Here is an 11,374-nt window from a genome sequence, read left to right on the forward strand (position 1 = left end):
CCAGGCCCCCAGGAGGACCACACGTTGGGCACCAAGGAAGGTGAGAGCATGCCAGGTTATCCTGGCCAGGTGCATGCAGATGCTGTGTCAGTGAGGCTCAGGCTGAGGGTGAAATCACCCTCCAGGGAGCCTGGGGGCCCATGGGAGGGACCTGACCCTGTCCCTCCCCTTAGAGGGGCTGGTGAGTCAGTATATCCCAAACCCCCTCTGCCCTGCACTGATGGCCTTGCAGTCTTCCTGGCAGTGGGAAGGGAAGCTAAAAGGTGGGGTGGGATGGGGGTCAGGCTCAGAGTGGCCTGGAAGGAGGGGAACTGGTTGATTTGGGCTGAGTCTGACACAGACCAGTCTAGGGGGAGATGCTTACTTGGTTCAGGAATAGGTCTGGGGCCATAAGCAGCCCAGTGACTGCCTATTGGAGGTGGTTTGCATGGGGTGGTGCAGTCTCAGGGGGAGAAGGGATCCTGACTGGGGCCATCTTTATCCCCAGAGCAGGCACAGCTCAGGAAGCAGCAGGTCCAGTATCCCCCACCCTGTTAAGCCACCACCACACTTCACCTCTGCCTGGCTCTCAGGGACCGTTGGTGGGGAGGGGGTGTTTGTGGAAGAGGATCTGAGGCCACTGAACTTAGTCTGCCTGCCCAGGAGTTGGTGGGGGTGACATGCTGGTGGGTAGGTGCTCTCCCAGTGAGGGGGAGCAATCTGGCCCAGAGGCCTGTTCCTGCCTGTGCTCACCTGCCCCTTTCCTTTGTAGGGCACTACGCCTACTTTGATGCCAGCGTGCTGGGCCCCGGGGGGAGCAGGGCCTTGCTGGTGAGCGAGCAACTGCCTGCTACCACAGGTGCCTGCCTCCAGTTTTGGTATCACATGGACTTCCTGGTGCATTTCTGTAAGTGGTGCCAGGTGCCCTAAGTGCTGGAGAAAAGGAATGGGGTGCTCTGGAGGGGCCTTGGGCTTGGCAGAAAGAAGGGCATGGGGAGATGAGGGATCCTTCGTTCCTACCCTGCTTATAGAACCAGCTGCTCAGGGGCTCATGGTGGGCAGAGATTTATGGGTAATACTGTCTCTGGCTAGGCAGCTCTGGGTGCCAAGTGCCCAATAGGACTCATCTGTCTCCAGATGGCAAGAGCTAGGGTGGCACTGAGCATGGTGTATCATCTGGCTTCCACTTCCTCCTCTGTAGGATGGGACTGGCAGGGCATGCTGGGGCTCTCTGCCTCATGGTGGTGAGGTGCTGTGGGGGCCCTGACTGGGAGCAAGGAGCTCAGGAAGAGCAAAGGCTGAGCTCCCACTGCCCACCTGCATTGATGTCAGATCCCCACATCTCTGTTCCAGACAGCGGAGAGCTGAGGGTGAAGCTGTACAGCCCGGCAGGGCAGCTAATGGTGTGGAGCACTGGAGGGCACCAGGGCCAAGGCTGGATGAACAGGACAATCCCCCTGCAGAGCCCTGAGGAGTTCCAGGTAAAATCAGGGCAGGCCCCGTCTTCACTTGAGATGTTTCATGGCCCTGCCACTGCCTGTCCAGCACCATGGTAGACTCCCACCCTGCTCGCTCTCTTTGCACTGGGCATTTGCTAACAGGGCAACAGGTTCAGTGCCCAGGTTGGGAGAAGAAGGCTTGCTTGCAACTGGGTGCTGATGTCACTGCTCCATCCCCCTTCAATTAGGCCCAGAGCCAGTAGTCCCATTCTTCCTCTCCCATCCCTTCCTGGGCATACTACTGCTGCTCACCTCCGGTGCATGCATGGGGTTCAGGCAGGATCCTCTCTTGCCCTGCAGATTGTCTTTGAAGTGACTAATGGAGCGTGGCCGATCGGAGGGACCATTGCCCTGGATGATGTCAAGTACAGGGATGGACAGGGTTGCAATTTGGACCGGATGCTCCCAGTGGAAGGTGGGGGCCTAACACCATAACAGCTTGGAACAACTGTTCTTCTTTCCTTGCAGTAACTGCCCCTGAGCCCAGCCTCACAGGTCCTCAGTCTTAGTGCCTATTTAATGCAGGGGGTGCCTGGTTCTAGAAAGTGAAATGACTCACCCTAGTCTATAATGGGGCTTAGAAGCAGCACTGGGATCAGAGCCCAACCTTCCTGTCAGCCCACCCCTTAAGCCCCAGAACACACTTTTTCTGACATTCAACCTCCTGTTGCCTTTCAGTCCTTAAAACAACACAGCTTTAGCACACACTAGCTCCCTAACACTGCACCTTGTCCACTTCTGGGGAAGGGAAATTGGAGGGTGCTCTTCTTGCCTTGCATAGGGCAGTCCAACTGGGGAACATGCGCCATAGTGTGAGAAGGGGTGTGGACAAAGCCAGCGGCACAGGTAGAAAGCATAAAACTGAGTGCTCAGGCCCAGGACAGGCAAGGGCCTGCTCTGTCCTTAATGTTGCTGCTGCGGTCATTTAGAAGCTATTTGCTGACCAATAGCTGAGAAGGACCCACCTATTGCAGCTTAACCCCATGAAGCCCTGTGCCAGGGCTGGTGCAGGGTCACCATCTCCCAGCATGCTCACCACTTGCTCTTGCTTGCAGACAAGACTCCTACCAAAGGCTTTTTAGCAGCAGTGGCAGTTGGCAGCATCCTGGCCCTCATAGTCTTGATCGCATTAGCAACGAGTCTACGCTATTGGCTGAAGAAGAGTGCGTCCTTGAGTAGGACAGAGAACAGCATCACCAGCTCAGGCTTTGACAACATCACTTTCAGCGATGTAAGGAAACTGTTTGGGCCATCAGTACTGGGCGAGGGCACATTCAGGGGCTTTTTTAAAGGTCTTGGCTAGTTGCTGCCTATTGGAAGGCCACACAGAGAAGAGAGTCTGTGCAGCTAGCGCCAGCAAGGACAGGGACAGCTTGCCAGCTGCCTGCACTGCATTTGCACATAGGTTTATAACCTGCATTTGTTTGGTCTTATAGATTCTGGCAAAACATAGAATCACTTTTGCTTTGAGTTTGCCATTGTTATAAGGCAGCTGATGAGTTTTGTCCTCAGCCAGCAATGCTAGTGAGTCAGCAGCTCCAGACATGCTGGAGGATGGCCCAAGCCCACCAGCCTCTTGCTGGCACTTCAGCTGTAACCCAACTCTTAGAAATTGGTTATGGACAAAAAGATGGTGGAGCATACTGGTATCTCTATGTCAGGCCATGCACCACTGGCTGTTACATTAGAGCAGGGGTGTCAAACACATCCCATGAGCTGAATCTGACCCACAGAACTGGTCACCTGGCCCACAGACTTTGTCTTGACCCTGGCTGCAGTGGGGGTACCCAGGTTAGAGCTGTGGTCTGGGTCCCCAGCAGCACAGTGGGAACAAGCTCAGTGCTGCAGCTTGTTTCCATGGTAGCAGCCAAGCTCCTGTGATACTGGGTGGCTTTCAATGGTGGCATTGGGGCTCCAGTGCTGTGCCTCTTGCCTTGGTGTTTGGCTGCTGCTGTGGGAAGCCTTAGTGTTGCTGGGGCTCTAAGGCTGCAGCTCTCACCTGCTTGATTACCATGTGAGTGAAAGCAGAAGCCCAGCACTGTGGTTCACGGTCCTAGCAGTATCCAGCTCCCTTCCCTTCCAGTATCTAGCAGGGACCAGGTCCCTTCCCTTCCTCCAGCCCATGGACCTGTCCCACAGAACTCATCTTGCCTGCAGGGCCAGATGACTTTGACATCCCTGCTTTAGACCTCCCCTACTTGACCTGGAAGCAGTAAGTCCATTTCCAGCTAGATCACGGCTGGGCTAAGTGCAACTAGTTTATATCCCCTTTATTTTTCAGGATAGCATCATTATATCCCAACGGCATAGAGAAGGGGAAGAGATGAATGACTAAGCCAGCACTACCAGCTGCTTGCCTGGTCTAGCCTCACACTCCTTTGATTTCCAAGGCTGCTCTTGAACCTGAAGCATTATGCACACTGAATCAAATAGGAGCCACATATACTTGTCTCAGCTGCAGGGAAGTAGACAAGCACTGTATTCTCCCCTGCCTTTTTGAACTGGGGAAGAACATGACAACAATGTTGTCCTGTATAAAGTGAATTTTCTGTAGCACAATGAAGTAGTCTGCCAGTGTTAATCAGTGTCTGTTACAGTATTTGCTAATGCGAAGATCAAAATTCCTCTAAACTAAATCAGGACATACATAAACATCTTGTTTTTATGGGTAGCTGCATCTATGCAGGTGTGAATACATGTTCATTTCATCTACACAGTTATAAAGTGTTTGTGTTGGAGTAAGCTGGGGTATTTGTGTATCAAACTGAGTTCTTGTGCAAAGGAACAGCAGGTATTATTTTCATAAACCAGCTAAGACCACATGGTCTAGATGTAATTGCCTCCAGATGGATATACAGCTGGCTGAAAGACTGGCCTGACTAGTTATCCTCTCCCAAGTTGGACACCTAGCCATAGATAGCTCAATTGGAGTCTTACAGAAGTCCAACTCATGTCTACTCTTAGCAAGCTGGAGAGCGGGTCACTAAATTGTGAAGGACAGGACCAAAATTCAAGTAGTGGAGAGAGGGTCTGAAATAAGGTAAAATTGAATACAAGTGCAGTGGTGTACCTTGGGTATATGCTCTCCTCTTCCTAACATCAAAGCAAGGATATCTGGCTAGCAGAAGCACACAGCTGAAGAGGATCTAGAAGTTTAGTGGATTGAAGTGCAACACATTTCAATTACTGTGCAAATGGTCAAATTCCAAATCTAGGAGATTAGGACAGTAGGGAGCCAACTTTTTTGGGAGGGGTGTGACAAATTAGCCCCACACCCTCCCCAGATACCACTTTGATCCCCTGCCCAATCTGCAATGCAGCCTTCTACTCCCTCCCTGATTTGCTGTTTTTTGCCCTATCTGCCATCTCTCTCTTCCCTGATCGGCTGCATACCATACACAGGCTGCCTGTGCCACTTGCGTCACAGATTGGCCACCCTTGGATTTGGAGGAAGTTATTTTGCTCTACTTAGCACCAATGATGCCTCAGCTGCAGTTCTGAATCCACAATTACACACCATACCACTTTAAGATGGATGTAATTAAATGGGCAAGTCCAGAGCAATAAGAACTCTGGTTACTTTTCTGAAGGCTCTTTAGTTGAAGGAATGCCTTTTCAAGTCATTCACAGAAAACACCTTTGAAATGGGAACCTTAATCTGCAACTCTGTGAGAAGCTTCCCATGTAACCCTGGATAAATTGTAAGCCATAAAAAGTACTTGGGCTCAGCATCACCCTGCTTAATCTGTAAATTCTTAGCCCCAGGAGGGGAGTCCGCAGCCCTAAGCACGGGGCTTAAACTTCTTAGAGCCCAGTGCCTAGGAACTGGATAAACATGCAGCTCACCAAGTAGGTGGGGGGCACAAACTAGCCACCAGAAGGAAAAATTCCTACTGTACTCCGCAGCTTGAAAAGAGCTTACCCAAACCTTATTCTGAGACTTAAGTGCCTAACCTATTGCTTTTGAGGATGGAAGACTGAAACCCACTCTTGTCTCTAGGTGCATATGCACACCCCCACACACACACACAGATCTGCCAGTGCTCCAGCCACCACACTGATGTGGGAGATTTTACTTCAATACTCTTCAGCACAACATTTCAACTTCAGATTTCCTTAACCTCCAGATTACAGGCTAGTCTAGGTAGGATAGATATTGTCCACCTCTCTGTCAAGGCATTTCTTTCTTTGCAGCAGAGTAAGACAGCAAGATGGAACATAACTCTAGAGTCCACCTATTTCCCTGGTGAAGGCTCTAACGCAAGGCTTAGCACCTAGTTCAGGGGGACTACCCATGCATTTTGCATTCAACAGGGGCGACAGTAAGAGATTCCAGTCTTTGCTCTGGGGTCTAGAACCTAGGACTCCCATCTCACTGCTCTCAAGTCACTCTTTCACTGTGCTACACAGAACTAGAATCAGCACCGTGTCAGGGGACTCGAATCAAGGCTGTTCAGAACAGATCATTGGTGAAGTGTGGTGCTATCCACAATCTCTAGAGCTGAAGAACCCAGGAAGAGTAAGTTACCAGAAGCTGTGAAAGAAGCCGTGGGGTCTAGTAAAAAAGTGTAACAAGACTGTTATACGCCCAGACCTAAAGGGGAGTCAGAAAGGCAAGACCCTCCTCAATGGAAGACTGAAAACAGTACCAATGGGAAGATCCAAGGAGTGGCTATGCCATCCAACTGAAGGGTATCAAACTTTATTATAGATCTCTTTAAAACAGGCTGGAAGGAACAAAGAGTCATTGTGATGCAGTGACTGGGAGTCACTCATTTCCAATACAGATATGACTAACCCCCGCCTCTCCCAAACTTGTTACAATATCCCACCCACCCCCAAAGCTGATTCAATTAAATGATCCCACTTCAGATCACCCAAGTGTCTTAACAGTAGCTGCTTCTAAAACACCAAGATGCATATTTTTTTTCTGGCGAAGTTAGATGCAGTATTTTTGGGTTTAGTTCCTCAATCTCTGGAAAGGAGGAAGGAAAAACAAAATCAGGAAAATCGCTTCTTTAAATTTGCCTTTTTACAGCAGGTAGAGATTCTGCAGATTTCCCCCCCAAGCAAGTCTGAAACCCTCTTGTTCAGCTTGGCAATACGAAGAGAGATTCTGGTGGTTAAGGAGAACCAGCCAGACGAGATCAGTCTGAACAAACTGATTTCGAGGCTTTGTTTTCATTTCCCTTTTGGACCAGCTTCGAGTGGTTTTCCAATATCCTTCCCACGTAGCTTAAGGCCTGGAATGAAACAAAGGAAACAGCTTTCATCAAGAGAACTTGAGTTTTCACTACACACCAAAATAAGATCCGAATTTTTAGCCAGCCAGACATGAATGAATTCAAAGTGCTTGGGGTAACTGACAGTAAAAGACAGAAACCAAGGAGAAACAAGGATTAAAGCAGAAGTTTATTCGCAAGGCATGATTAGCAGGCAGTTCAAAATTAAAAAAAAAAAAAATTAATCCTAGCTCAAGTATCTGGGCTAATCCTACGTGTCCTGGATAATCCTTGCCAGCTATACTGTTGGCCAGAGATTGATACTTTGATAAAAAAAAAAAAAAAAATATTCCTCATCCCAGAAGCATCACTCTGCTGCCTAAGCGTAAATAACTACAGCCATTCCACATAGTATTAGCAGCAAATATAGCCTGCTATTAAAATTTTTGAGGGGCAGTTCTCTCACTTGCAGGCTACCAGATTTCAGATTCAGTCTCAGGCCTTGAAACGCCCCAGTATGACAGCACTTCTCTGGAGGGTACAAAACAAATCCTAGGCACTGACCCAATCTAAAAACTTTCAGTTCCTGCAAGGGGATGAAAGCTTAAGAGTTTTTGTTTCTGGATCAGCTGGCACTTAGTTTTAACAGCAGATGCACCTTGAGAGAAACTACACAGGATGCTCCATGAAACAGCAGTGGCTCAGAATCTAGAGTATCACACCCCTGGAGCTACAGTCCTAAAACACTAACTGTTATCTTATAGAGTGTCAGTTTGTGACATGAGAAGCAGCTAAATATACATGCCCATTAAGGGAAACAATCCTTCCCAGGCACTGCAAATAGTTTAGATATGTTGGGAGTCTGTAAGTAACACTTACCGATGGCCCTTTCGATCTTGCCCATAACCTGATTATTGGGGATTGCTCTTCCAGATTCGTAGTCAGCAATAACTTGTGGCTTTTCATTGATTTTCTAAAGAGAAGATGTGCTTTAAACACATCAGTTCAATACACAGTAAACATTCAGAAGCACAAGCCCAAGCCACCCCACATAACACTAATGACAAGATTATCTCAGAAGTACAAAAGCCTTATGTGACCACAAACAAGTGCGGTCCAAAATTATGACAGGAACGCCATTGTTCAGTAGCTCAGACAGAGATAAGACAAAGCCCTAAATCTGCAATTACTAGGTCAGGGCTCATTTGCTTTGACAGAGTAAGAAATATTAAATACCCACCCACTTGCCATATTTGTGCTCACAGTCAGTAAAGAATATTCACAAGTTCTAAACAGAGTCCACAGGTCCATTGTCTCAGCTGCTAATTAAACTACTGCATTAGGCTCAAAACTTTCCATCTCCTCTCCAGCTTGATGCAGCAAGATAGGAGACAAGCAGCTGGTTTCACACTGCTTAAGAGTGCCACATGCGCTCACACTCAGACCAGGGCTGGGGAGAAGCAGGTGTAAAGGCTAGATGAAATCAATTAATACTTACTGTGGCCAAATCCTTTTGGGTCATGCCCTTGCTCTGTCGACCCTGCTGGATGACTTTGCCTACCTCAAGGGAAACTCTGTCATGGTGTAACTCTTCTGTCTCTCGGTCCAGCTTGGCTGTATTCTTAGTGATAAAATGCTGTTTGTTTTGACCTGCTGCCCCTGCCATTCAAAACAAGAACAATGAAGAGGTAGGCTTCAGAACTGTACTGATAGGATGAGTACTTTCTAAGTCTCAGCTCCTACAAAATTTGGAAAACTTTCAGGATTTAACATCCCAATTGTTGAAGTGCCCATTGAACTGAATCAAGTCCTTCTGCATTTTTTGAGTGAAATAGTCAAAGAAACGCACGCATCATTGTCCTGCTCTTGCACACTTCTAAGCATATAATGGAAGGTTGTTTAGAATGGTTGACTTCCTCTCAGCAGTTCACCTCCCATACTTCAACCCCTAAGGCACTTCAAACATTCGAGGCATGCAGGTTTTAAAAAGGTGATTTGCAAAGTATTTAACTACTGAATTTGTACACATTTATCTTATTTACAATTCACAACAAAAGCCTGAGAAGGCTGGTTTCTGTTGTTCTAAATACAAGTCAACTGTAAAAGCTCTACAGATTTTGCTGGTGGCATTGATGGTCTATTTACCTTACTGACAGGGCAAGCATGTTAAAGGTGAAAAGCTTCCCTTACACAAAGTGTTTGCTATTGACATTAAGGTCAGCATTTGTCAGATAAATCTATGGAGGCATCAACATTCCAAATAAGAAGAGTGACATCAAGAGGAAGAGGTGAAAGCGTGGAGGGAAACAGATGCTTAAGTTTCCAATTATTACAGACTATCCCAGACCTTATTTTCTCAATATAAGAACACATGCAGAAAGAGACCTTGAAAAACCCACAACTCAAGAGCCCCATATTTTCTCTTCTGCATGTTGCCATTAACAGACAAAACACTGCATTGAAGTCTTAAAAGTTATTAGTACTTTCCTTGTGCACAGAATAGTTTTGCAGACAATATGGTGCTTTGGCACTCTACAAGACACTAGCTTCCCCAGCCCTCAGCTTTGCCTCTACAATATTAGAGGCTGGTCAAAGTTTCAAGTGAGAGTAATTTGATAATTTGTAATTCAAGAAGAGTTATACTAGGTTTTCTTCATGATGCTCAAAAAGTATCTTTACTTTTTATAAGAAGCCTGGCAATTAACAAGTATAATCTATCCAAAAACTGGTTTGGAAAAGATGGATTTGGCTGTACAGGCGAGTAGGAGGCACTGACACGGGATTAAATACCATTCTGTACATGGAAAGCTGGCTGCAACAAATTATGAAGCTATGACCACTGTTCTGCAGATTGTCTGTATTAAGATTGAGCTTAATAACTCAAGCTTCCTAAGCAGTGACAATTATAAGAGTCAATATTCACCGAAGCTTGCAAAGAACTTTCCAGTTGGTCTAATAAAAGATATCACATCTACCCAAAGAAGTTTGTCTATTCAGCAAAGTGTGTTTTGTTTCAATGTGACAAGGAGAAAGAAAAATTACCATGGTTAGTTCCACTAGTAAGCATACTTCACCAGGACTTCTGTAAGATTTCCTGTCTTATTTTGTTCCATGGATCAGTTAGATCCTGAAACATTAGCCCCAATGAAATGAGATGTGTGCAAGTCCTGCCTGTTGAACAATGATTTTTAGAGCACAGAAGTTGTCATATCATACTGAAGGCAGCATGCTTATTTATTATCCTGAAATTAGGTGAAAGCACATAACTGCTACTTCCCAGACAGAAATACATACATTTCTTGGAGGTCTCCACATCTTCTCCTCTTCTCTGAGCTGCTAAGACTGCCTGGAAAGAAGAAAATTTAACTTAATCAAAATTAGCTGCACCACCATAAAGATATAGGCTTCTGTTTAAACAATCAGTGGATGACTCTTACTATTGGAAAGTAATCAATCTTTGTTATATAGCCAAGCTGCTAACATGCAAATCCTCCACAAGCATGTATCCAGGCAACCCACAATAATACAGCTACGAGAGAGAAGGAAGAAAGTAGCTTACTTTGGCAGTTGGAAAAAAGATTTATGAGGTTCAGTGGGAAAATCATCCTCATTATTTAGACATTTTGGATATACTGGAGAAAGACTGGAGACTGTGTGGGTGTGAATGTCCCTGCACCTAGATTTTGAGGCAGGACAGGCAGAACAAAATGCTTCCATGAACGAGAAGTCGGTAGATCTATAGCCACAAAAATGAGTCAAACCTCACATAATCAGACTGTTTTTTTGTTTGGGCTCATCTAGTCATTCTGTCTAGTTAAAGAATAACTGCTTGTTGTCAAGCACTAATCTTGCTAGGAATGACAAGTGCATAGGAACAGGGGTGAAGGTTGTAGCCGTGTTGGTCTAAGGACGTAGGCAGACAAGGTTCGTTGGATAAATCTGACATCTTTTATTAGACCAACTCAGGTAGGAGTGCTCTCTCTGCCCTCCCGACTTTAGCTAACAGTCGGACCATTTAGATGCGAGACATCACTTTGCTCCAAGGCAGAGGTTCTCGGAGCGTGGCCGGCGGACCACCGCTGGTCCACGAGCTCCATTCGGGTGATCCGCAGAAAGGTTGCGGGGTAATTGAGAATATCTGTACTTGCAAGCTGACGCTACTGATCTTGCGACAGGAGCAGTGTGCTTCGATCAGCGCACCCTCTAAGCTGCGCGGCCGTGCCTGGCAGCACAGCACGAGCGTGCCCGCATGGCCGCGCAGCTTACAGCGAATGCTGGCTTCGATTTGTACAACAAAAAAAGAAGTTTCTTTAGCGGTCTGCCGAGACCCTCAGCAATTTTCAAGAGGTCCATGAGAAAAAATAAAAAGTTTGAGAACCACTGCTCTAAGGTATTAGAGCAGATCTGGTTGTTTTTGTTTTTTTAAAGTAACCTATTCCCTGGGTCAACCTTATTTTCTGGCTATTTCTTTATGTAACCTACAAACCAAAATGTAGCGAGCGCTCGTGACTCAAACCAGACACAAGTTAAACAACCAGCCAGGCGTACTTCTCTTTACTGAGGCCAAAAAAACAACCCCCCCCCGCTCTTGTTTCAAGCTGGAACTTGAATCGCTCGTGAGGAGCAACAAGAAAGATCAGCAAGACAGCACTGAATTTTCTCCACGGGATGAAA

General features: G+C 46.7%; 2 protein-coding genes across 2 annotated transcripts in view; one reads left to right on the plus strand and one right to left on the minus strand.

Moving 5' to 3' along the window:
* The window catches only part of MAMDC4 (MAM domain containing 4), a 30,572-nt gene extending 24,551 nt beyond the window's left edge, over positions 1 to 6,021 (plus strand). Inside the window, 6 exon segments of the mRNA XM_025203040.1 lie at positions 1 to 40; positions 752 to 886; positions 1,333 to 1,460; positions 1,779 to 1,893; positions 2,534 to 2,709; positions 3,760 to 6,021. The exon segment at positions 1 to 40 is cut by the window's left edge and continues 30 nt beyond it. Of these exon segments, the coding sequence (XP_025058825.1) occupies positions 1 to 40; positions 752 to 886; positions 1,333 to 1,460; positions 1,779 to 1,893; positions 2,534 to 2,709; positions 3,760 to 3,813 (648 nt within the window). The 3' untranslated portion in view covers positions 3,814 to 6,021.
* A 143-nt stretch (positions 6,022 to 6,164) lies between these two features.
* Positions 6,165 to 11,374, minus strand: part of EDF1 (endothelial differentiation related factor 1) — a 5,720-nt gene continuing 510 nt past the window's right edge. The window contains exons 2-5 of the mRNA XM_006022690.2: positions 9,995 to 10,046; positions 8,199 to 8,359; positions 7,580 to 7,673; positions 6,165 to 6,721 (exon numbers count right to left, since the gene is read on the minus strand). Of these exons, the coding sequence (XP_006022752.2) occupies positions 6,660 to 6,721; positions 7,580 to 7,673; positions 8,199 to 8,359; positions 9,995 to 10,046 (369 nt within the window). The 3' untranslated portion in view covers positions 6,165 to 6,659. The remainder of the gene's footprint in view (positions 6,722 to 7,579; positions 7,674 to 8,198; positions 8,360 to 9,994; positions 10,047 to 11,374) is intronic.

The sequence above is a fragment of the Alligator sinensis genome, unplaced genomic scaffold, assembly GCF_000455745.1.
Source record: "Alligator sinensis unplaced genomic scaffold, ASM45574v1 scaffold235_1, whole genome shotgun sequence".
Classification (NCBI taxonomy): Eukaryota; Metazoa; Chordata; order Crocodylia; family Alligatoridae; genus Alligator; species Alligator sinensis.